This window comes from Sceloporus occidentalis, unplaced genomic scaffold (genome assembly GCF_023333645.1).
Source record: "Sceloporus occidentalis isolate IW3139 unplaced genomic scaffold, rSceOcc1.0.p SCAF_5, whole genome shotgun sequence".
NCBI lineage: Eukaryota > Metazoa > Chordata > Lepidosauria > Squamata > Phrynosomatidae > Sceloporus > Sceloporus occidentalis.
In genome coordinates, this window is record NW_028316985.1 from 93821206 (window position 1) to 93848867 (window position 27662).

General features: G+C 40.5%; 1 protein-coding gene across 2 annotated transcripts in view; it reads left to right on the forward strand.

The window, feature by feature from the left end:
• LDB2 (LIM domain binding 2) overlaps positions 1-27662 on the forward strand; it is a 246506-nt gene that overhangs the window by 189404 nt on the left and 29440 nt on the right. For both annotated transcript variants that reach the window (XM_089524758.1, XM_089524760.1), the window contains exon 5: positions 3799-3882. In XM_089524758.1, the coding sequence (XP_089380884.1) occupies positions 3799-3882 (84 nt within the window). The remainder of the gene's footprint in view (positions 1-3798; positions 3883-27662) is intronic.

Sequence of the window (27662 nt, forward strand, 5' to 3'; positions counted from 1 at the left end):
ACCCAAGCCATTTAGAGCTTTAAAGGTAATAACCAACACCTTGTACTGGGCCCGGAAACCAATAGGCAGCCAGTGGAGGGACCTCAAAACCGGAGTGATATGGTCCCTTCTGGATGTTCCTGACACAAGCCTGGCTGCCATGTTTTGAACCAGCTGTAGTTTCCGAACCAGGCACAAGGGTAGCCCCATGTAGAGCGCATTACAGAAGTCAAGGCGTGAGGTTACCAGCGCGTGCACAACTGTCTCGAGATCCCTTACTTCCAGAAAAGGGCGCAGCTGGCATATCAGCCGAAGCTGATAACAGGCACTCCTGACCGTCGCATTTACCTGATTTGTCATTAGGAGCGACGAGTCAAGGAGCACCCCCAGACTGCGAACACAGTCACTGGAGGAGAGTGTGACCCCATCCAGGACTGGAGGTTGCAACCCAATTCTTGGTTTCGGGGCCGCTACCATGAGCACCTCTGTCTTGTTCGGATTCAGCTTCAATCTGTTTTTCCTCATCCAGCCCATTACCGCCCGAAGACATTCATTGAGAGAAGAGATGCCATTAGAATTCGAGGCCGACGAACGAGACATGGAGAAATAGATTTGGGTGTCATCAGCGTACTGATAGCACCCAGCACCATAACTCCGTATGATCTCACCCAGTGGCTTCATATAGATGTTAAACAACATTGGGGACAAAATAGCTCCCTGAGGGACTCCACAAAGGAGCTCCCTCTTTCTGGAGCTACTGTCCCCAAACAGCACCCTCTGGGACCTGCCTGAGAGGTAGGACCGGAACCACTGCAATGCAGTGCCTCCGATACCTAATCCCCCCAAGCGGTCCAGGAGGATGCTGTGATCTATCGTATCGAAAGCCGCTGAGAGGTCTAAGAGCACCATCTGGGTCACACTACCCCTGTCGATGCTCAGACGCAGATCGTCAGTCAAGGCAACCATGGCAGTCTCAACCCCAAAGCCTGTCCTGAAGCCAGTTTGAAATGGGTGAACTTGTGAGATCTTTTGTCATTAAAACGGGTATACCATATATGAGTAGAGCCACATCGCATAGTAATTTGGGTGCTTGACTAGGACTCCAGAAGACCGGGGTTCGATTCCACACTCAGCCATGGAAACCCATTGGGTACCTTGAGTAAGTCTCACTCTCTCAGCCTTAGAGGCAGGCAACAGCACCTCCCCCCCAAAAAAAAAACCTTGTCAAGAATACCCTATGATAGCTGGAAATTATTTGAAGTACACCTCAAGAACAAATATTTAAGTACATATAACACAGCAGACACCAAGCAGACATAGCACATGTCAGGTACAATTTGGAAATGCAGTGAGTTCACTTTTCAAGTCTGCAGCTCACAAGTGTTTTAAATTATTTCAATACTTACTCCTCCCCAGGACTCTCTAGTTTCCATGGACATGGATCTCAATTCTGGTTCCAGTAGGGCAGTTCTGTTTTCCTCATATTGGAAATGGTTCCCGTTTCGTTTAGGGACTATTTTTTAAAAAAGTATTTTTACCCCACTTCATAGTCAAACAAAGTCCTGGAGCTTCTGATAGACAGTCAGGTTGCAATGTAGAAGATGTGACATTCAAGGAAATGGGAATAAGAAGGGGAAAGCAAAGCCAGGGCAGAATCTGGTTCTTTCTTTTTCCTTTTCAATTGATATTTATTGGCTTAAATACATACAAACAATTTCACAACAAAATAAACAACATACAAGGAAAAGCAGACTAAAAGAAAAAGGAATAAAATAAAATAAAAAGCTATGCATACATAGCATATATCTTCCCTCCCTCCCTCCCTCTCTCTCTCTCTCTAAAACAAAACTATCTGTATAACTGAACTAAACTACTCTCCATTAAACTAAATTACTATAGCCCATTGATGGTGAACCTTTTAGGGACTGATTGCCCAAACTAAAAGGTGTTACAGCACTGGGTGTTGCCCGGTGCCGGGGGTGGGACTTCCAGAGGTGGATGACAGGACTTCTGGAGTAGGAATTCCACCTTCTGAGGATGGGACTTCCACCTTCCAGGGGCAGGACCTCCTCCCCCATCCTCCCGGGCCTTCAGCTGTTTTACTGGGCTTGGGGGGTGAGGGAAAAAGAAGAGGAACAGGCATACAGAGAGGCAGCTGAAGGCCTGGGATGACTGGAAAGAGGAGGAACAGGTTCCCCACCCTCCACGTGCCATCTGTGGCATGCGTGCCATAGGTTCGCCACCACAGCTATAGCCATTTCTAAAATACTAACCTATTGCAGTTAACAGCCTAACACTGACTAACACAGACATGAAATTCTTGAAGGTAGTGTGGCTTACTATGACCAGCTAGAAGAAGAGAGTTCAGATGACCTGATGGAAAGACTACTAGTGGCTTGGTGACAATTCAGAGAAGCCAAAAATAGCTTTCCTGTCCTTCCAGTTTGGTGTGACCATGCTCAATCAGTAGCATGAAACCCAGTGTCCTGATGGGCCCTGCTTGTTTTTTACTATAATTTAAGAAATACCCTTTTAATTTTTTCCGATGTTAATGTGCAAGGCTGGTATTTTTAGGATAACAATTTTCCCCATTGTTTTTCTTTCACTTATTTTTGGGCAGAACTGTGATGCACTATATGCAGGAAACCTTTGTAGAGAATGTGAATTCTTTGCAGAAGTGTAATTTAAATCAACAATCTAGTCCAAGGTGAACATCCCTCATGACACTCTATGCTGACTGGGATAAATGGGAGTAGCAGTCCAAGTCGGCTATCCCCTGATCTGGTGCAACATACTAAGTTATGTGCAATAACATCCAAAAATATGACAGTGTTACTCACAGATCTGCGTTTTGTCAAGATGCTGCTTCTTTGTTACTCTGAGTTAAGATGGTATGGAGGGATATCCATACAGGCAGTCCACTCCTCTCTCCAGCCATGTTGGCTCTGGGAGACAAAGAGCTTCAAAGTCCAGGAAATAAAATTTAAATTTAAACCTGAGATCCAGGTTGTGAGGATTTGTGAGGCTACCAGGCTCTTTGTTAGGCAGAGAACACTGAATTTCTCAAGAGACCTACACACTGTTGTCTTAGGTAAAACACACCAAATGCAGTCCAATTTAAAAAAAAAGTGTTGCTTTTGTTGGAGGTAAAAAACCTCAAAGAGTAAAATCTAGTGCATTGGCTTCCTCTTTAGGATTCCTTTGTTGAAGCTAAAATGTGACTTCTTCACATCCAGAAAACATATCCAGGGGTAGCCGTGTTTGCCACATAGCAAAATACAATAACATCCAAAATCTACAACAGTGTTAGGGCCAACCAAAATGCACAAAATACATGTTGCAAACTTTCAAAGTTCCGTTGGCTTCTTCATCAGGTAAAGATTTTTAAAATCACACAGGAGAAAGAACATAACAATGTTAGTCACAGGCAGTTATGGTTTCTCATAATCTAACCATGAATTCACTGGACAGTGTTAAGCAAGATGCAGTTAGCAGTCACATTCATCTTCTTGTAAGATGGTGAAAAAATGCAATTTTGTCATCTTATAAGGGTTACTGAGATGATAAACAATCAAAAATATGATAATAAACCTTCATGTCACCATTATTGATACAGCAGCTAGAATTAAATGGGCATTGCCCTTTCCTTGAGCAGAGTAAATTTCTAACATCCACTACATATCTCAGATGGCTTGCATCATTTAGTGGTCTCCTTATAGATAAGAATGTCATTTTTAAAATATGGCTAGCATTATAATTTTATCACTGTGTTTATATTTTGCATGAGCTTAGAAGAATATCTCTTTGTTTTCGACATAGGCACAAGACCCTCAGGTGCTGGAGCAGCTGTCCAAAAACATCACTCGTATGGGTCTGACTAATTTCACCCTCAACTACCTCAGGGTAAGCTTATTGTGAGTAATTTTTGAAAAGGTTACTGTCACAGCCCTCACAAGTTCTTCATCAGCCTAAAGACTCTTGAGTTTTGTCACTGGCATCTCCAGAATTGTTGTTTGTTTTACGAGAAACCTGACGTCCATTCTGCTGGATCCTTGCTTTAGAAGCACTGTTTCTTCTCCAAAGGTCTCATCTGGCTAAGTAGATACAGATGAATTGAAAGTCAGAAAGAAGGCATTCTCTTGAATTTTAAGACATTGGAAATGCCAGTTGCACCATCCTTCCCTAAAAAAAATAGTTTCTGGGTTAAAGTATCTGTATTTCAAATGCATAATTATAAAGCATAGATTAGAAGGACCTGCACTGAAGATCTAGCTGATTATTTTAAATCTGTATTCAGTACACAGATATCCCACCTCCTTGGCCTTCAGTCCTTATCTCATAGTAGTAGTTACCAGCAGTGACAAGAAGACAGTTCACAGATGGGGACTGTTAGCCAGCACTGCAGAGCTCTTGTGGGTGGAAAGGAATTCCTATACAAATAACTCAGGACTCATGCTTTCAGACAGAGCACAGTCCTAAAATCCTTTTACACTACACAATTATAACACTATGGATGACCCTTTTCATGGGGGTTAGGAGCACAAGACCCCCATGAAAGTCAAAATTCACAAATAAAGTGGGAGGTGAGAGCAGTGCACGCATGCACGCCCCCATCTCCCTTCTGAAGCCTCAAACAGTTCTGGCAAGATCTCTGAGGCAGTGAAAGGGCAGGGGACGGTGCATTTGCATCTCCCTCCTTCCCTTCCAGGGCTTCAGGATGCTCCGGGGAGCTGTCTGAAGCCTTGGAACAACAGAAAAGAGGGTGTGCTCGCTTTCCCCAACCCCCTTCCCAAGGCAAGAGAGCTGTCTTTCCCCAATCAGCTCTCCATCCTGGAAAAGGATGGGGGGTTATTTTCCCCAAACCCCTTCCCAAGCCAAAGAACTGCTTGGGGAAAGAGGAAGCTCTCCATCCTGGAAAGCAGCGGGATTGACGCATGCACCCTTCCCTGCTTCTCCCTCCTGTATATTCCACTTTCACCATTGCAACATCCTGTGGAATCTCAAGGTTTGCAGTTTGTTGAGGCACTGTAGGGGCCCATTCTCACTTACTGGAAAATCCGTTTCCTGAACCGATTCCTGAAGCTGGTTCAGAAAAAACGTAGTTCCCACTATGTTTGCGCTGGTTTCAGGAATCAGTTCAGGAATCAGCAAGTGGCAGGGGACAGCTTGTTGGCCCAGCCCATCCTGGCCCCCAAATCCCCAGCCCAGCCTCCTTACCAGCTTCTTTGGCCAGCTTCCCTGTGCCTTTTTAAAAAATTTCCCACAGCTGGCGAGGCCAGAAGGGGGTTGCAGAGAAGCCAGAGGAAAGCCAGGAAGGAGGGTGCAAGGCTTCCGGCTTCTCTGTGACCTCCTTCTGGCCTCCCTATCCATGGGATTTTTTAAAAAAAGCCCAGGGAAGCCAGTCAGCAGCCAAAGACACCGGTAAGGAGGTTGGGCCAGGGATTTTGGGGCCAGGAGAGGCTAGGTAATGCCAGCTTTCCCCCTGGGTTGGGCTGCCAGTAGGAACCAGGGCAGATTCAATTCTCATTCGAATCCACCTGGTTCCCACTTGGGCTTAATCAATTTATTTCTAAATAAATTGATTCAGACCAAAAAACACTCCGTTTTTCCAGTGTCTTTTTGACATGGGTTAAATGGGTAAAAATGGTCAAAAAGCATGGCTCCCCTTTCTGAACCGATTTCTAAAATACGCTTCAGTGGGAAGCATGCCCGTTTAACCCAGATCACGTTCTGGATTTAAATGTAGTAGGAACGTGGCCTAGAGTCCTCTGGCCAACAATTCTAAACAACTGTCACTTAACTGCAAATCCCAGGATACCATAGGAAACAGCCATGACAATTAAAGTGGAATCATAGTAGTATAATGGTGTAGTCTGAACAGGCCCCTCATACAGATAGAATGTTTAGCTACACTTAGTTCATAGCTTGCAGAACTAAGATGAATCCCCTAGAGGGCATGGATAAGAAAACAATAGCAAGATCTGCTTGTCACTTGTAAGCAGTGATGGTCACATTTTTATAGGCTACCTGTACATTTTAACCATAGCCACTGGCCCCTCTTTCTTCTCTCACATATAGAGGGCTGAGTCAGGTAACGGGTTATTATGACTCTGCTTGCTCTCATCAGCATTCACTCACTCATTCACTTGTCCTGGATAGGTAGACAAACACAAGGGCAAACATTGTAGTAGTGTGTCCAGATTTAGCAGTGTGCCCTCTGACTTTACCAGCTGCACACGGGTGATGACCCTTAATGCTAGACCAGCAAGTAGAAAGGGAATGGAGCAGCCTTAAACATGGTTTGCTCAGTCAGTGTAATGTTTAGACATGACTAATGCATACTATTTCAAACTGTGGCCACACATCCTAGTTTGTGGTTATCTTTTCTCTTTCTTATCTAGGGACTTAGCACTAGATTCCCACCTACACTTACCTGGGAGTAAGCCCTATATAACATAATAAGTCTTACTTCTGAGTAAAGATGGTATGAATTAGTGATTTTAAGCATGCCTGAGTGTTACTTCTAAATAGGCATTGTGTGAGGGTGCGATTATTTCATAGCTTTTGTTTTCTATTGCCTGGCCTTGCCATGCACATACTAACATATAAAGTTGAGGTTCTTATGTTCAGGTTTAAAATGCAAATTGTCTGCAGGTGCAGAATACTCTAAACTAAATGTAATATGGAAAATCAGCAAACGTTTTTAAATATGCCAAACAGATTGTAAACATCGTAGGCAGGCAGAATTTTAGCAGTATGTGCAACTACACAGAAAAGTATTAATAATCTGTGTGCAATTCCAGATGTTTTGCATGATCACCTTCTATGGCCCTATTTAACCCAATCAACAAGAAGTAGGAAAATACAATTTTAGAACTGACACCAGACACTTTTATATTTCCAAATGTTTTCTAACTGGAAAAAGGGTATAATTTGGAGGGGAAAAGCAATGGCTGGGAACTGTGTGCTTAACTTTCCCCTGCCTTTTATTTCTTTCCCTTATCTTCTCACAGCAAAGAGAGCATTAACTGAGAAAAAAGTAAGCATTACAGTTCAGGAGAGAGGCTACAAAAGGAAGGAGTTCCCCATTGCCCATCCACCTACCATTATTTTCTTCTTCCCTTTCCTTGCCTGTTTTCTACTCCTATTGGTAACCTGAGTTCCCAGGCCCTAGTCACATTAATTGTTCCAGCCTGATATTAATTCATACTTAGGCAACATTAATATGAATGGAGAACATGGTGAAATAATGGTGGCAGAAGCACACGGTGAAATAATGGTGATATTGCTGTTTGTCTTTGTGGGAAGACTATTGTCTAGAATCTGTGTACGCTCTCTCTTTCTCTCTCTATTTTGTTCTCTCCCATACACAGTAATGTGATATTGATAGGTGCTGAACTGGATTTAAATTTTTAATTATGATCTAAAATTTTGAAAATTGCCACCTCCTGAAAAATATTTTTTATTTATTTTGTAATGGTTGTTTGTGATGTGGCCAAATGTGTGTGATGCACATTTTAATAAAGCTTTGACAATGTGTATTTCTGGAGATGCAAAGTTAGAGACCATTAAACTCATGTCAGTAGCTGAAACTATCTGTAGTGAAATAAGTTTTGTCAGGCTTTTCTGCAATTCTGTTTTAAGGTTTTGTTCCAGATAATTCCACAGTTATCCAAATGAGTAGTCTTCACAATCCAATTCTTCCTTGACCCCAGTCATATAGGAAAAAAATAGTTGAGAATCTAAAATGATTACAGATTTTCAAAGAGGGATATCCTTCCATTGATTAAAACCTTTAGAGACTAGAACAAAGGTCCAAAACACACTGCAGAAATAATCCAGTTTGAGTCCACTTTAACTACCCTGCTCAGTGCTAGGGGATCCTGGGAATTGTAGTTTATTGCACCGGAGTGTGTAGTGAATGCTTTCTTCCCTCTTACTTTGTGAGAGTCCATAAACCAATGCTGAAGACTAATACTAACTTACCAATGACACTTACCTGCATATCTGAGAAGGAACCATGTTGTGAAGAGGTCAGGGTGATCAGCTGTGGAGTATCCATGTAAATACTGAAGCATATAATAAAGAGGCAATTTAAGTCAGCTCTACATTGAGTCTTCTTCAGTATGAAAGTTATGGCAGGAATTACTCCTCCTTTAAGACCAAATCCTGCCGCACAGCAAAGAGGCCACATCCACAAGAAATGCAATATATCAGGCTATGTAAACATGGCAAGGGGGGAAAATCAAATAATGAGGGCACTTGGACATGAGATAATATTGAATCTACTGGATACTTTTTTATTTTATTTTCAACCATTTCATTTTATTAGTTTTGAGTTGCACAGTCAAGTTGGCATAGGTAAGAAATACATTAAGAAGAAAGGATTTATTCAGATTTTTAAACTGAGTGCAATTACCTATTTTATTTCAGTGTTTTGGTGGTTAAATGGTTAATGCTATTTAATATGCTTTTAAATACAATTTTAAACTTACAATGCAAATAACAGACATCAGTTTTTCTTCCACTGCATGTTGCCCATAATCCTGAGGAAGAATTCTGCTGATAGCCAGAATAAATCATTTTTATTCTCCAAGCCTGAACTAGTTAGCTATGCAGAAGAAAAAGCAGCCAACCGCAAAAGCAATAGGAGATAAACCTTGGTTGCCATAGGGAGCAGTTAAACAACTGTGGTCTATACTCTTCATCCTGCATATATAATATGGTGGTGTGCACTGTATTTGGGAGTGTTTAATATTGTATTTGAAACTGTGCTTAATTCCTAAATTAAGAGGTCTTCAATGGAAGTTGTATCCTCTGACTAGGATGCCCTGTCTGCCTTAATATAAGGATGCTGAGATACCTTTTTCCTTATAAAATTACCTAAAGCAGGAATAGCAGTCACTTATTCCAATATCTAGTTTTCGTAGAGGACAGTGATAGAGTGTTTCCCAGTATTCAGTCTCCCCTTTTTGAGGGACTTAACTGAGCATTTTGTAGCAGACCCCTTCTGTATTCCTCGATGAAACATCCAGGAGATTACCGCACTAGGGTAAAAGCGTTCCCAGAAATGGCCTCCCTGGAACACATTGGGAACACATTTGGAACGCATGGTGGCGACGGCGGCGTTCCGCTGTGCGGTAAACTAGCGTTCTGGCCCTCATCACGTTCCGGGCTCACGCCCGTGAGAACACATCTCCCCACTTTCAACTCTTTAGTTTTGGTTCCAAACTTGTCTGGCTTTCGGCCTTGGATGCCATTTGTTTTGAAGCTGATTGGGAAGTATTACCTCCTACCACTCTTCACCAGTGCTGTTTAATATCTATATGAAGCTGTATGAAGGGGTGATCTTTGTGGGCTTTTGAAGCAATGGGCTAGTAGATAAGGTTAAAAATCAGTTTTGGAAAGCAATGGGCTAGTAGGTGAGGTTAAAAAGGGTAGTGTTGAATGCAGACAGAGTGGATATGTTTGATATAGTCTGACATAGCTGTGAAAATGGGACAGTAATCATCCAGTCTAAATAAGCTGCTGAACCATTGCTTATTTCCAAATAACCAAGAGCAGAGGTTGCTAGGATTGTCCTTTATTAGCTATACAGGTTACAACAATCTTTGAAGAGAGAGACAGAGAGAATCTCACCATCTTTCCTTTGGAGTGGAATACTGCAGTACAGAGCTTAAGCACCTTAAAGGCACCAGATCCTGTCTGATCTTGGTAGCAAAGCAAGGTCAGCCATGATTAGTACTTGAAATGGGAGACTATCAAAGAATGCCAGGTACTGTAGACTATATTTCAAAGGATGGAACTGGCAAAACCACCTTTGAGTATGCCTTCACTTAGAAAACCCGATGAAATTCATGGGGCTGCCATAAGTCTGCAGGCAACTTGGAGGCACACGCATGCACTGCAGTACAGTTTTTAATGGGTCTGCCCATTAGAGCTCATGCCGTACCTCACCTGTTGGATCTCGGGGAATGGGAATTATTCAACTAGTTTTGCCGCTATTGTGCTTGCCATCTGTGAGCTTCAGGACCCAGCAAAAGTTCTTATCTTGAAAGTCTCTCATTGTCTGAAAACTGACATATTTTAGAGATTGTCTCTTTATGTTTAAAGTCTTGGGCTAATGAGAGTGACTTAGTAAGACCCTGCATACCTTATTATGTTGTGGTGCTAGTGTGTCTTCAGGGCATTTCTGACTTGTGGCAACCTTAAGGTGAGGTACCACAGGGTTTTCTTGGCAATATTTGGTCAAGAGAGGTTTGCCATTGCTTTCCTCCGAGGCCGAGTGTGACATGCCCAAAATCACCCTATAGGTTTCATGGTCAAGCTAGGATTTGAACCCTGGTCTTTAAAATATTATTTGGCCCCAAAGCTTTGGAATGACTTTCTTTGTGAGATGATGTTAGACATTGCTCCTTTAAGAGCTGATACAAAACTAATTTAATTTGAAAGGCCTTTTACTGTTAAGATACTTTGCAGGATGTTTAGTCTTCATTTGAGTTTTTTAAGTGTTGGCTGCTGAGTTTTGATAACTTTTGTAATTAACATGTTATGTTTAATTACTGTATGTTAAGATTTTTTTTAAAGAATGTCTCTATGTAAGCTTCATTTGCATGTGTGGGTTTGGTCAAATGTGGAGCATTTTGGCTGGAATTGAAAACAAAATGAAAGGGGAGAAGTGAAATGATTTGTTGAGCTGGGCAGGATGATTCCTGGGGAGGAGACTCATAATTTCAGTGCAATGGAAAAGCCTTTATACCTCTTCCTTTTGGTTGCATTTTATTTATTTCTTTTAAATCTTTCTTTTCTTTCTTTCTTTTTTACAGTATATTTAAGGCTGATGGCTTTGGCAGATCAACAGCAGCAGGAGAGCTCCAGCTGCCGCTGTTCCCCATTTCTTGGGGCACTCTGCTGCTGCTGCTGTTCAGCCAACAAAAAGAAAAGATATAAAAGAAAATAATAAAACATGAGAGGTAAGAATCTCTCTGAATAATAAATTTTTTAAAAAATCCAAAATTATGACCACAGATGATTTACATAATTTTAAAGTAGACAACGATGGCAATGAAATAGTTGAAGGTTTTCCATATCTTGGTTCCGTTATCAACCAAAATGGAGCCTGTTGCCAAGAAACCAGAAGAAGGCTAGGGCTTGGAAGGGCAGCTATGAAGGAATTATAATTGAATACTAAAGTTAGGATGGTCTCTGTGATTGTATTTCCCATGTCTATGTATGGCTGTAATAGCTGGACAATGAAGAAAGTTAACAAGAAGAAAATCAACTCATTTCAAATGGGGTGCTGGAGAAGAGTTATGAGGATACCGTGGGCTACCAAAAAAGCAAATACATGGGTCCTAGAAGAAATCAAGCCTGAATTCTTCCTAGAAACCAAGGTGACTAAACTGAGAATGTTGTACTTTGGACAAATCATGAGAAATAGACAATAAAGACAATAATGCTTGGCAAGGTAGAAGGCAGTAGAAAAAGAAGACCTCATTACACATAGATGGACTCAAGGAAACCATGGTCCTGAATCTCCAAGATCTGAGGAGCGATATTGATGATGACTTGGAGGTTTCTCATTCATGAAGTTGCTGTAAGTCAAAGCTGACTTCACAGCAGTTAAGAAAAACAAATGACCCCCCCCCCACCCCCCCCAGGTGCCTAGATAATGTAACCCCTTTTTTTCTCTCCCTAAAAACATTTTGGGATTAATATCAGAGTTCAAAGAAAAACAAACAGAAACAGTTTGCCACTTGCTAAATGAGTGCTGTTTTTTGCCCTAATATTTTTAAATCCAGGGCTTGGAAGTAATATGTTACAGTAATGACTTTACCTGTAACGTGTTACATCCTTTGGCAACAAGAGCCTAATGGTACCCATTTGCCAAATCAAATAATGATTGGCAACAGTTTAACACATAATGCTTCATGTTACATTTCAAAATTATTATTATTATTATTATTATTAACCTTTATTTATGAAGCGCTGTAAATTTACACAGCGCTGTACATACAATCTTTTTAGTTAGACGATTCCCTGCCCTTGGGCTTACAATCTAATTTTCTGGGAAGGATTTCTTTAGAAGGTTTTCTGAAAGATTTCTTCCTATTTTAGGCTAATTTATGTTCATGTCCCCCCCCCCGCCCAACAACAACGACAATGACAACATTAAGTAACCAGCAATGTGACAACAAAAAGTAATATATTGCTATAAAAGCTGTATAGTTATTACTGGAAATTGCTACTTCCCCTCTGTGCTATGTGTAGCGAGTTACATGGGCCTGTTACAGACAACCAAAATAAAGCTGCTTCGAGTCACTTTGGAGGTATGCTGTTTAAATGATACATGCATCCTAAGAGTCCAGAAGCCGCACCAAAGCCATGTTCCAGTCCTAAGGACTGGAGTGCAGCTTTGGTGCAGCTTCCAGACTCTTAGGATGCATGCATCATTGAAACACCATACCTCCAAAGTGACTCGAAGCAGCTTTATTTTGGCTGTCTGTATAGGGCCATGGTGAGTTAATTTTTAAAGTAACTTCCTAAACTTTCATTAAACCACTTTGAATGTGGGGAAATACATACTGTTATGCATACTGAAGCCCCTTTATTTCATTAGGCCTAAATATATCTAATTCTGCATTGGAGTTATGCCATTTATATTTTAATTATGTATTATAGGCCCTACCCTATTGGTGGGCAGTCAGTCCATGAACCTGACCGCCTGTGGATCATCACACCCCATATTATTCAACAATGGCAACATGAAGCCACATAACGCTGAAGCGTGTGCATGTATGTTGTTGCCACTGAATAACATGGGGCACAATCATCCCCATTTTTAGCATCCAGGGGCAGGAACAGAATCAAACCCTCACTGATACAGAGGGCCCACTGTATAAATAAATAATATCTATTAGTTAAGAGTGACATTCAAAATATCTTGCATAGGATGTGCAATTGTTTTGTCATCGCTCCTGTCCCTTCTTTTGAAAATCAGTGCTCGTATCCAGTAAGTGTTTGAACTTCAGTCAGAGAACTGTGTTTTAAGCACACATGTCAAGCTTTTTTCTAATACCTCAGTCTTCAGGGATAGATATCATATCACATCATTTTCTGCAACTGTCTGAGCTCTTTTGAAAAGGTATGCTGGCAATGATTTCAAGCAGAGCATTACATTTCCAGCCATGCAGGATTACCATGGACAGTCTGGGAATGATGCAGTACTCAAGAAATTTTTCACCTTTCCCATGCATCACTGAAACCTGGCAGGGGGCTTACAATATGCTGTCTAGACAGCATCAACCTGTAAAGTGGCATTGCCTTCTGGCATCTTGCTACGTAGGCTGGCTGTGTCTGAACTTATTCATAAAAGACAATTTATTCAGGTTGTATGTAGATATTTTCTTTCTTATATTTGTAATACTTTTTAAGGGTGGAGGGGGGCAAGGCAGCTAACAAAATTAATCTTTGAAATACAAGTTGATAGCATAAACTAATTAAGGAAAACAAATTGCTTTAATACCAAAACAAATGACTTTAAAAAGAACAGAAATGAAAATTAATTTTCAATCACTCAATAAAGCGTACCTGTTTGGATTACAAGTGCATTGTACATCAACTCACATTAATGTACAAAGGTCTGTTGGAATAAAATGTCTGGCCTAGTCTCCCTTGTCAGTCTCACTTCCTGGGAGCTGCAACAAAAAAGGCCATTTTCTTCAAGTACGAAAAGCAAATAACAAAATATGGAGGAAGAGGATGTTTAAAAGGACGGTACCTATATATTTCCAATGGAAAAGCTCAGCTAGAATGGACTGACAATGTTGACATCAAGATTGTTGGGAAAGTAGAAAGGATGTCCTAGCAGGAAAAAATAATGCTGTAACATGCAACAAGGTAGTGAGGGCATTAAAAATAAATATCACAAACAGAAATAAAATAGTCTACTATTTCTGAGGCAGGTTTTTATATACAATATACTAAGATGGGCTCACAGGTCTAAGTGCAAGTTATCACCAAAGACAAGGTATATTGTATATGAACACAAGGTAATCACAGATGAACTAAAGAGCCAAATTAAGGTCAGGATTAAAGAAGAAGACACCAAAGCCACAGATGAAAAGAATGTCTGAAGCATTCAGTGGAAGGCTAACCAGAGCAAAGTAAGAAGCTACAAATACATTTTCCAAAAGTGATGGGAGGAGGAGAATTATAACAAAGGTTTGTTTTACAGTTATCCATCAATCCTGGATCCAAATTTAAGACAGTACTGAATTTATTTTGAATATCAAAGAAGATAGGAAGAAGAACCTATTACATATTTTTATGCAGAATAAAGACAAAAATTTGATTTGAAAAGATGTTGTGCTAGAAATTAAACTAGGGAAATATTTATTAGACAGTTTCAATACCTGTTAGTACATTGGGATTGTGACATGGCACTGTTCTGAACACTTAAAATACTTTGCATAACTAATCATCAACACTTTGTTGGAATAGCTTGCCTTTCATTTCTGTGGAAAACCTATATCTATATCTGTAGGTGAGTTAAAAACAAAGAGGACTTCTAACAAGTTTGTTCTGGGTCTAGAAGGACACCATTAATCCTCAAGATATATATTTATTACAATGGTTAACAAACAGAACTATTTAAATGTAGTAACCAAATGTTCCAGCTTCTGCCTTCTTTCTCTTCTTTGAGTGTCATCCCTTTTAAATAATCTATGGAAAAAGAAAAGATTCTTGAATTTAAGGCCTTAAAATGACACAATCTCAACTTATTATTTAACACTATCATTAACACTTTACATGTCAGCACCATTCTTAATTGCCAGTTTGGGTACAGCTCACCTTTATTTGGGCAATTCAAGATGGTGAAAGCCGATACATTGTACTGATACATTTAAATAGATAGGTTTATTCATCACTCTGATAAATATATCTGTAGATCTGTCACTTCAGACCACATTTCAAGACCAATACAATCCTGTTAATATATTTTTAAGGGAAACCTATTAAGCCAGACCTACGTATCTGAGCGAGAAATATAATCTATTGCCAAGCACTTAGTACAAGTGTAGCAGCCAGATGGCCCTACCATCAAGCAAAGTGTTACAAGCTGCCTCAGGTGGCAGAAAATCATGGAAGGCAAAACCTTTCAGCTATTTACTCCATTGTTACTTTTATTTTATTTTTTACTGCTTGGCATAGGGAGAGGTGTTTATGGGATTTTCTGAATTGTTGACCAAAAAACCTGCCTTGTTTTGGGGGTACAGCATAGCTGACTTGGGTAAGTGTGGAGTGCCATTCACGGCTTAGCAAATGTGACTCCCCACTAAGACAGGAAAATGTTTCAGGCTCATCCTGTTAGCAGTTTTAATATTTTCTGATGCTTAGATATCCCAAATGACATCTTCCACACCCCAGGATGATGGATCAGCAAGTCCAAAGTTTTCAGAAATGCAGAAAAAAAGGCATAAAGGAGCAAAACTCCTAAAACAGAATTCATGCAATCCTTTTGAGTTCTGACCATACTTGGTGAGTGTGGAAAACTGAGAACTGGAACAGGTGAACTGGAATAGAGTATCTTGAAAAGGGGCTGGCTGGAAGTCGGAATCACTGAACACTGCATTTGTCATGGGCCTGTTACAGACTGCCAAAATAAAGCTGCTTCGGGTCTCTTTGGAGGTATGCTGTTCAAATGATGCATGCATCCTAAGAATCCGGAAGCTGCACCAAAGCTGCACTCCAGTGCTTAGGAATGCAGTGTGGCTTTGGTGCGACCTCCAGACTCTTAGGACCCAAGCATCATTTAAATAGCATACCTCCAAAGAGACCCGAAGCAGCTTTATTTTGGCAGTCTGTAACAGGCCATGGTTAACCTTTTCCTTTTGTGGTTCCAATCCAAAATAGTAGTGAGGGGGGCTGCTTTTTTCTTGGTTTTTTTTAAAGGTGAGATACCAGCAATTTTAAACATGTTAACCTAAAAGGTTTATAACCTAACATGTAGTTTGGTATTATGGTTATCTTAACTACTTTGAAAGTGCAAATAATCAGACAAACAAACCAAAAGCCTTTATTACCGTCAAGAAACTATTAATATAATAATAATAATAATAATAATAATAATAATAATAATATTTATTTGTATACCGCCCTATGGGAAACCAATTCGGGCGGATGACAACAGTAAAATATAAAATACAACAATTAAAAACACTTTATCCCTCCCCCCCTTAAGACAGTATTAAACAGTATAACATATTAAAAACACAATATCAAAGCATAAAAACAACAATTAAAAACTAAAACCCCTGATATCCCTCTGTTGATCCTCAACCATCACTAAGATGGGGCCACGGGAGGAATGAGGGAATCAGGGAACCTGGGCCGGGATGGTTAATCTGGAAAGGCCTGCCGGAAGAGATCCGTCTTGACAGCTTTTTTAAAGCTGTCTAATGATGTCACAGGGAAAACACAAACAAAGAAGTCCATGGGAATGGACAGAAATAGGGAGTAGGTTCTGCAGAGAAAATACCTGGATCAATTTCCGCCTTTTTCCTATTTCGAAGGCGTTACATTCACATTAACCAGGAGGAAATCCTGCTGGAGATTTCTGGGGTTCAAGATAATGTTTCCACTGCTGCACCAGTTAAGAAAATCTATCAAAAACCAAACTGGCATACCCAGCCTCCCATGCAACTGAATGAGGAAGCAGTGAGAATCCTGTGGTCTGTACTGCTTAGATATCCTCTCATTGTACTTTTAAGAGAGGCAGAAATTTGTCTGTATTGTGCCCAAACCCTTTAATGTGTTTTGTCAAAGACTTTCTTCTGTAGTAACTGTTGTCACATGCTAGCCAAAGTCTTGAGCTTGGCCTACTTATGTTAGCAGCATAAGGCAGTACAGCTTGAAGGCAGCAAAGCAAGGACATCTGTTATTTGTTAAATTCCCTCTACTGTACATTATTTCCCTTGCTATTTGAAATACAAAACAGTCATATGAAAAAGAGAAGTTCTAATCTAGCCTTCTTCTCCTGGACTAGTTACCTACTTATATATATTACAGCCTACCTGCCTCCCCCAAATGGGATAATATCTAACCATACAATCTCCATCCACAGTCTGAAATGGTACGCTCCCTTCTAATAATTAAATAATACATCAGGACCAGCAGCTCATTTCCATTTCATTTTGCTGCTTTTGTGAAGATCCATACCTTTACATCTGAGTCTGGCCTCTGTCAGCACAGAAAGTTGTCCAGGTGGTATTTGACACAAAGCGGTGAAAGTAAATTTGAAAGTGCTTGTTAGAAATCCTCTAATTTCCCTCTTTTTTTCTAGGGCTACAACTGCTCCAATATCACAACATTTGAAGTTTAATTTTCTTAATAGAGTTCAGCCCAGCTTCTGTCAAAGTCAGTGAATATATTTTCCTCTTCTCTCAATATCCCCACAGCTTTTCAGTCATTTTGAAGTCTTTTGTACCACAAAAATCCAATTTCTTGAAATTAATTTCCCCATTCCCTTGAGCTATTTTCTCACTATGGAAATGGCTTACTACATGCACAAAAATGTTGTTTTTATTGTGTGTTTTATTTCTTTGTAGAACGATGGAAATTATTTCAGCTTACTCATATGCTCTGGTTCTGTGGTAAGCCCAAAGTAATGTTTATCAGTCTTTAGGCTCCTTGAGGAGGAGACAAACAAGTTTTTTTTAAATGAGAAATTAGGAAATATTGGGCTTATTCATCATCTACTAGGTACGTTTTTAAAAGGAGAGAAAGCATAGAGGAATGCTTTAATTAAAGGTCTACATATTGTTCTGCTATTGATCAGATTATTTCATGTACATGAGGGATGCCAACTCTTACAGCCATTTGCAGCGAGCAGCTTCCATTTTAGCGGTGCCATTAATCCTCTCTGGGTTACATCTGAACTTTGAAGGAACAACTGAGGATGTTAAACCTTATCCCCAAAATATGTTCAGCACTTTTATTAGTCCCATTGAGTTCAAACTCAAATCTGGAGTAGACTGAAAGGGAAGCCGCCAACTGCTCTTGATCACATCTGGGGTTGATCCTGATCTGTAGTTTTGTAGACAGTCCTGTATACATGTGTGTAAGTGTGTCTATGAGAGTGATAGAACTTTACAAACAGAACTGTATGAATGAATTAGCAAATGGTTTCGACATCTGCTTTCTCCTGTTGCTCAAAATAAAAATAAGCTGTGTACCCATCCACACACATTATAGTGATTAACAAATAGAACATTATAAATAAATTAGCAAACTGTTTTGGTTTCTTCCTTCTTCCGTTGCTCAAAATAAAAGTGAGATGTATCAAATGTGGTAGCTCAGAACACTCTTATCAATCTTCTTAAGTATTATCATCTAGACCATGTGATGTAAAAGTCTCAAGTTTGTGGACCAATTTTTTTGTCTTTCATCCAAAGTTCTTGAAATAGAGAGTGCTTCAGTTCAGATGTCAAGCCAGAGAGTCTGTGTTATTCTGAGTTAAAGCATTTAGCAACTGCTTGCTGAAGCTTCCTGGGGCACATTCATACTATAGAATTATAGCACTATTATTCCATTTTAACTTCTTCTGTGTCCAAGCCTGCTTTTCTTACAAGTAAGGTGATAACATGCAGCCTTGTCTGACTCCTTTGCCAGTTGGGAACCATTCTGATTCTCCATGTTCTGTTTTGACAGTAGTCTCTTGTCCTGAGTACAGATTCATCATCAAGACTATCAGATGTGTTGGCATTCCCATGTCTTTGAGGGCATTCCATAACCTTTCATGATCTATGCAGTCAAAGGCTTTGCTGTAGTCTATAAAGCACATGCTGATTTTCTTTTGAAATTCCCTGGTGCACTCCAATAGCCATCATATGTTTGCAACGTCCCTTGTGCCTCTTCCTTTCCTGAACCCTGCTTGGACCTCTGGGATTTCTCTCTCCATGTACAGTTAGAGTCTATGTTGTATAATTTTGAGCATAATTTTGCTTGCATGGGATATTGGTGCTATGGTTCTATAATTGCTGCAATCTTACCACCTACCTAATCTACAAAAACTGGGGACTAGGAAGAGAGACTCTAAGGAGGATAATAGGTTGACGGGTGAAGATCCTCAAGCCATTTGAGGCCTCACATGTTTAAACCAGCAGACTGAATTATGCTCAGTTGTTCTTGTGTGTTTAAGTGGTTTCCAAGTAATGGCAGCCCTAAGGTGAAGCTAGCACAAGATTTTCTTGGGAAGTTTTTTCAGAGGGGGTTTGCCATTGCCATCTTCTGAGGCTGAGAGAGTGTGACCTGTCCAAGGTTACCCAGTGAGTTTCCATGACCATGCAAGGTTTCAAACCCTGCTTTTCAGAGTCATAGTCCAACACTCAAACCACTACAACATGCTAGCTCCCAATTATGCTTATAATGGCCTCTGTTTTAGAACTAATAAGCTGTGTTCCATGTATCTGGTCCCAATTAATAACTAGTTGCTATATTTTGAACCAACTGTACAGTCTTTGGTGGTATTGTACACTGTGCGTACTGCATGGCACTTTTAGAAATGTGGGCAGTAAATTAAATGAGAAAATTTCCTTTCTCAGCTTGCTTACTTTCTAAATTAAAAAGGCCCAGATAGTTTAGCATTAGTGTATAAATCCCATGATCCAAAATTTGCTTATTCTTCAACATTTCAGCACTTTCTTGAGCATATGTGATAGTTTGAGAATTTTATTATAGAGCATTCCAGAATGTTAGGGAATTTGCACTGCTGTCTTTCCTGTCTGTCATCCTCAATCTCCATCCTCCATTACCAGCACGGTTGCCTTCCCCATCTTCTCACTGTTGCTTCTGTACTCATCCATCCTTGTCACTACCACCATTGCATTCACTGCCCGTCATCTTTCCTGTCGGTGGTGCCATCCTCCATCTATTGCCCTTCTTTCCTACCTCTTTGAAGATAGGTGGCCAAGACAGAATAGTATTCTGTCGATGGCACTAACCATTTTGCTACTCAATAAATTCCTTTCCTGGTTTGGTAGAGCTGATATTGGTGGTGCTGGAGACTCCTCAGCTCTGTTACATTCATTCTCAGGTAGTATTTTCTTGACTGTTGCATAATGCTAATTTTTCTCCTTCTTACCATTCTCCTCCATTCTCCTTCTCTCCTCTTCCTTCTGTCTGGTACGGTGTTTTAGTGGCTGTTGTTTTTTCCAGACTGTTGTTTTAACCGGATAGCAGATAAGATAAAATTGACCTACACCTATAGATTAGGGCTTTGTGTGTTCTTCTGGTTCAGCAACCAGCTGGAAGTACTTCAGGGATTTTTTCTATCCCCATTGCTAGCCAGGGTCAGGAAGTAGCATTCATCAAAATAACACATCTGGAAGGAAACAAGCCTAACTTATGAATTGTGCTTTTCAGTGCCTCAAGAACAAACTTGCTGATCCACTTCGCTTAACAATTTGAATAGTTTTTGTTCACATAGAAAGTAAGTGTATAACAGCCAGTGCCTTTCTGGGGCCTCTCTATGTGTTACCTGAAGGAAGTGGCTTGATATACTTACATGTGTGTAACTGCTGCCAGGACAAATTCATGTAGTGAAACTGGATGAAGAGAAAATGGGATATAGTAGTACTCTATTAAAGAAAATCTGTTTAGAACCGGGAAGGAATCAATCCCAGGGCCCTCTCACTTGCAGAAAGACATCTGAACAGCCCACTGTTGGGAGCTTACATCAGCCTAGGCAGATGAAAATCTGATGGGCAGAACAAGGAATAGAAGTTAGAATGGCAAGGAGGAAACAAGGTCAAGTGACAGTGAATCAGGAAACGTAGGCAGATGGAATATATTCTTTCTTGTTCCATACTAAGGAGCAGTGAGAAGCCAGTGTGCAAGCTGGTTCTGAGCATCACCCAACCTAAGGAGAATAAGCAAGAGAACCAGGAGAGTGTTTGGCCTGTTACAGACAGCCAAAATAAAGCTGCTTCGAGTCACAGTGGAGGTATGGTGTTTCAATGATGCATGCGTCCTAAGAGTCCAGAAGTTGCACCAAAGCCACGCTCCAGCCCTAAGGACTGGAGCGTGGCTTTGGTGTGGCTTCTGGACTCTTAGGGTGCATGCATCATTGAAACACCATACCTCCACTGTGACTCGAAGCAGCTTTATTTTGGCTGTCTGTAACAGGCCTTAGTGTTGTTTTCTGCAATGTGGGGAAGCCCTGATTTCTTAATTTTCCTTATTCTTGCTTTGTTCCATCCTTTCCCATAGTAGCACCATATTCTTTTTGTTGGCTTTTGTTTGCTTGACTCACTTGTCATGTTGGCCTGCTGGCGTAATGTTAAAAGGCAGCTGCCAATAGATGCCAAGAAGAGGAATGTCAAAAGAAGTTTCACTCTCATCCCAGATCCCTCAAATGAGTTAGAGGAGAAATTTTGCTAAGTTTATAGCTATTTTTTATTTCACTTTGTATTCAGGGAATACAAACAAGCAAATGGTAATGATGAGGAGGAAGAAGAGGAGCTTCCAAGCCAGTGGGGGTAAAATCTGTTGGTTAGAAGAGGCCTGAACCATACCAGGTGGCCAGTGAGGCTGACCTTGAGCAATGGTCCAGGTCTGCATCACAGAAATGCTATCCCAGATAGGTGTGGCAAAACTGTGCTCGCCTTTAGGAGAGCAATGGAGAGTATTTATTCCAGCAGGCACTGGGAACATGTTAGATCTTTAATGGATTTCACTGGATAGCTCTGTTACTTCTTTTATTATTGGAGGCTCCCTTTCATCTGCTTCATCTTTTTGTTTTTGTTTTGTTGTAAGATTTTATGAGGGCTGTGAAGTTGGTCTTTTGCACTATGTGATTGAAGATGAAATGATGGCTAGAACTCATTGCACCATCTAAATTTAATCTTCATCTGCTGCTGGCATAAAGATTACCATGTTACTCTGAGCTGAGCGGAGAACTTCCATTGTTCCCCTAAGGCAGGAGTGGAAAATATGTGAGGCTATGGGGCAACATCACCCACCTAGGAGACCTTGGGGTAGGCTGTATTCACACATACACACACACACATATCACCACAAAAAATTGTGGCTGGTAGGGGGCATTTTGACCGCATGTTTAGGCCCAGGAAAATCCTTTTTTTCAAAACCAGAAATGATGGATTTACCTCTGGTTTATTTCCAGTTTTTAAAAAGTCCCTTCCTGGGCCTAAAATGGCCAGTGACCAAAATATGGCAAAAATGCCCACCATACTCTCTACAGAACGTTTGGGGACATTTTTTCTTATCCTTGGGGTGCCCTGTGGGCCACAAAAGAACCATGGGGACCACATGCAGCCCACAGACTGTACTTTGCCCACACCTGTCCCAAGGCAAAGATAGGGTCCCTGCATTCTAGCCATGCTTTTGTGTTCTGAAATGGAGAATGACCATTACTTTTTAAATTTTTATGTGTGGGAGTAGGTAAAACCTCAAACTATACACTTACCAGTGCCACCTGCAGCAGTCCTCATGGCCACAAAGTCTCCTTTTGTGACTTCCCTCGTCCCCTTGTTTTTGCACCATCTAGGCTTCTGAAGTTTTCTGGTGAATGTTTTGCACTTTATTGGTCCTAGTAGATGCATTATTCAACTGTGGATTGAGGAAGCTCTATGATTCTATGAAGCATACATACTTGCAAGAGTTTTATCCACAAAGAAGCTGTCGCCCATATGCTGGTCTTCGGTGGAAGTGGGGCGTGGGAAAGGGTTGTACATATTCACATGGGAACCACCCCGTCTTTTTCCTCTTGCTTCTGTTTTGCATCTAAAATCCCCTTTTGATTTAGAAACTAAAGTAGGGTACAGAGTGTATCTAGAATGCTGTTCCAGGCATCCATGGAGCAATAAGACATTCAACAGCAAACCACTTAGGTCTCTGACTGAAATTCAAAGCAGAAAAGGAAATTGCTGTTTGTGTTGTTTTCTCACATTTCTAATTGAGGTTTCCTGTCCAATAATAATTGAGCAAAGGCCAACATTTTTAGTTATTTAAATTTTCCAGTTCTACAATGTTGAAACATTTTTTCTTTAAAAAATATTACTGTAAGTAGAATGTGTGAATTGTTGAAATGTGTGTTAGGTGGATGCAGTGAAAGATGCACAACAATATTCTGCTTTGCTATGAAGTCATAGGGAGTAGATAAGATACTCAGCACTCAGCTTTGCTGGGACAATTACATGCAAAGGCATTTGCTTCTGAAAACCCACAAAGAAATTTCATGTGTAAAATAGCTTGATTCTTGGGGGCATATCAATTGATTGTAGACTTTGTCTGAGTGGGCCAAAAGATTCTGGCACTGTCCTGTTTGGAAAAAGCACAACCCAAACACCAGTTCTGGTGAAGCAGTGTGGATGATATCTTGCACCAGAACCACAGTATAATAAGCTTGTTTTTTTTAAAGAATTAAAATTAAAAATTAAAACCTGTTGCTTCATATCTTCCAGAGCCCTCTATTTCTGCAGCTGTCTGTAACTGCTGTACCTTGTTCTGACCTCAGAAGTAAGCAACCTGTAGTGGCAATGGACATGCTGGGTGGCCCAGTGGGACACCTGTGCAGGCAGTCCCTGGGTCCAGAAACGGAGGCCAAAGTAACAGGGGCAGGTCGGGGCAACTGCAGGGGCAGGAAACTCTGGGTTACCTGTGAAGTATCCTGGCCAGTGCAGACAAAACCATAGAGCAGTGATGGTGAACCTTTTAGGGACCAAGTGGCCAAGCTAAAAGGCCTTCTGGCACCAGGTGTTACCCAGTATTGAGGATGGGACTTCAGGGGGGAACAGGACTTTCGGGTTCGGACTTCCACCCTCCAGGGAAGGGACATCTGGGTGGGACTTCTTCCCACACCCTCCCAGGCCTTGAGTGGCATGCCTCTCCAGAGACAGCTGAAGGCCCAGGGAAACAAGGGGGAATAAGAGGAACAGGTGCATGCCTGTTCCTCTTCTTCCCCTGCCCCAGCGGGCCTTCAGCTGCCCCTCTAGGGGCTGCTAAAGGCTCAGGAATAGAAGGAACAGGCATGCACCTGCTTCTCCTCCTCCCTCCACACCCTCCTGGGCCTTCAGCTGCCTCTCCTGGTGCCTTGAAAAGTGGCTTCCCCACCCTCACATGCCACACACACACACAAAATGGCTTTGCATGCCACCTCTGGCACATGTGCCATAGGTTCACCACCACAGCCATAGAGTTATTAGATGTGAGTCTGTATTAAATGTGACATGCTCTGAACTCTTAGACCAGGGTGGAGTATAAATTGAACAATAAATATATTCAGCTCAGTATGCTGGTAGCCACCTGTTTTTAATTCAGAACAGCATCCAAAGAACCCTTCTGGATGAGACCAAAGAGTTCTCTAATCTGGCATACTGTTGCTACATTGACCAAGCAGATCCTATGGGAAGCCTACAAGCAGAGAATATGAATAAGAGCACCCCTCTGCTTGTGTTTGATATTCAAACACATTCTCCCCCTACTACACAACCATGATTAGTGGCCATTGATGAACTCCTCTGTGATTTTTGTCTAATCTGCTTTTAAATTGTTGCCAACATGAATAAAAAGCAGACACGCAACCTAGAAGGCCCTGTTGTCTGGTGTAGATTCCCCCCCCCCCCAAAATATTCACCAAACTCTTGCATTTCGATGCTCATTTACAAGAAGCTGTTTACAAGAACCATAGCATAGGACTTTCTATAGTACAATTAAAGATTAATCAGTTAATTAAATAACTCAGCCCTTTCTTTCCTGTACTATAAAATTATCATATAAAATGGAGTAAAATCCTACTGTAATGGGAAAATTATTAAAAGGTAGTCATATAGTCATCTAAGATATTTGAAATAGTTGTAATATAGTTGAAAAGGAAAAACATCATATTCATAAATATTTGTTGTTGTTGTTTTTGTTGTGTGCCCTCAAGTTGTTTCATGACAACCATCATGCGAAGCTATCATTGGATTTTCTTGGCAACCTTTGTTCAGAGGTTTGCCATAGCCTTACCCTGAGGCTGAGAGCATGTGACTTGCCCTGGGTCACCCAGAGGGTTTCATGGCCAAGCGTGGAATCAAACCTTAGTCTCCAGAGTTGTCGTCCCATGCTCAAACCACTCGTATTAGGCTTTGAAAAACAGGTTCCCAAATAGTTGGCAAATCCCATCAGGAAGACCAGTGGGAATTTTGTGCAAATTTTTCCTACCATTTTAATATCCTGGAGTGTTGTAAAGCCATTATTTTGTGGATAAAAACATAGACATTTTTGTGCAGGAAACCTATATTCTGTGCAGAAAAGTCTTTTCTTTTCTTTCTTTCTTTCTTTCTTTCTTTCTTTCTTTCTTTCTTTTTTTTTATTTTGGCATTAAAAATCCTCATGTTTTTCTCTGCAAAATGATGCCTCAGAAATGCTTTGGGGATGCTCAAATTCAGGGAAAATAATGCAGAGGAATGTTCATATATATATATTTTCCACAGGAGGGAGAAAACTACCGCAATTATTCATCCTTGCTTTCAAGGATTAAATGGTTGAGGATTTATATCCTTCTACCAGATTCATAAGAAAGAGAGAAAGAGAGCACGCAAAAGCACTGAGAGTGGAGAGCTCTGTTAAAAGTATTCACCGTGTTAGAAACTAGAGCTTTCTGTCAAAAGCAAAACAAAAAACAAAAAACTCTAGCCCCCTCATCTCCCCCTTGTATTTTCTTTATACAGAGAACTTGCTGAGAAATATAACCATTTTTGGAGATACAATGTGTCGCCTAATCCCCCCGAATCCAGATTGGTGACAACTTCAGGAGCATTCAGATTCTGTTTTCTTCATAGGATGTGATTTGGAAATTTTTCAGGTTTGTTTGGATCAGCCCAATTTAGTTCAGGATTCATCCAAATTCAAAGAACACCGCTAATAGAGACTAGGAAGCACCACTGACAAATAGCAGGAATGCAGCTTTGGAAGGGGATGATCCATGGCTGTAAGCATTAAATACTCTCCTACTTTAAAATCATTAATCCTTACTTCCTTCACATACATTTAATTAAAAAGTTCCATTTTCCAGTAATTGCTCTTTATTTTATGTAACCTAAAAATGGACTTTTATTGCAGTGCAAGTGTGTTTATGTAAACATCCATCTGGCCACAGGGTATGAATCTAGAGGTTTATAATGAACTAGAGGAGATTAAGAAAGAATTGATATCCCTGAAAGAACTCTGATCTTATGTTCTTTGTAAAACAAAAAAAGAAGGGGGCTGTTTGCTCGCTTGCAGTTGTGGGAACAAAGAGATAAATTCAAGAAAAGTGGGAGAAAAAAGTTACTCGTCTAATCTAAAACCATCATTCTGCTGATTTTTCTAATACAATAGAAGTTCCTATAGCCCTTATTACCACCCAGAGGAGGTTGGGAGGGCTGTTTTGGGGAAAGGAGATCTCCGGTTTACAGTCCTACAGACAGAAAGCAGTTCCATTAACTGATGTACCTTCCAAATTCTAGTCAATGTATTCTTGGTAAAGGTAAAATTTGAACCAAAGCCTTTCAGATTCTTGGCTTTAGACTTTTAGCCATTATCCTGAAGTAGGAGTGTTGAGTTGTTAATATTTTAAAGACCTCATTTTTTCCTTCTTTCCTTATTAAAACTGATAAGATTTGACTGTACGAAATTCCCATCAATTTTGCAATTTTATTTCTAGTAGATATTTGAGGGAGGCATTTTTGTCATTAACACAGCAACATTTGGTTTTGGTGTGCTAACTGAAACACAGGCCTGTTACAGACTTCCAAAATAAAGCTGCTTCGGGTCTCTTTGGAGGTATGCTGTTTAAATGATGCATGGGTCCTAAGAGTCCGGAGGTCGCGCCAAAGCCACACTCCATTCCTAAGCACTGGAGTGCAGCTTTGGTGCAGCTTCCGGATTCTTAGGATGCATGCATCATTTAAACAGCATACCTCCAAAGAGACCCGAAGCAGCTTTATTTTGGCAGTCTGTAACAGGTCACATTGATGCTGAAACTAAAATTACCAAAACCTTTGAACAATATGCCCAGAGGTTTGTCATATTATTAATCTTTCTAGTAGGTGTTTCTACTACTACTAGAGTTCTGGTGGCAAGAATCAGTCCCTTGGCTAAAGACCAAGACTACATTTGCACCACTATGTTGCCAGCCACTGTACTTCTCTTCCATGTATTAATGCAGGTTTCCTGCAATTCATTCTAAAAATAGAAGCAGTTATGTGAAAAACATGACATTTGTGTCTGAGCTGCAGTGTAGAAACAAGATTATTTCGTATAGACCTAGAAGGAGATTTATTGCACAGAAGCAGATTGCTGGGTTTTGATTTGTAAGCAGGGAATAGCCTTACTTCTTTGACTTTATTGCTTGCATGTAGATTATAATTGGGCTTGCAAAATGTAATCAGTATACCAAAAAAGAAAATCAACTAAAACTCAGTTGGTTAACTGATAATGGCCAATTTGAGTCAGCAAGTGTAAAATTTGACCACTGAACCTATGATTTACATATTGACACAACAAAAGGATGCATTTGTTGATGGTGAGGGGTAGGTAGTTTAAATTTTTGCTATTTTCGTTGTAGTGTGTTACTGCTAATATGAAATAAGAAGAAAAATATTAAAGCTAGGATTTGCTTCCACTTATCACAGCTGGAG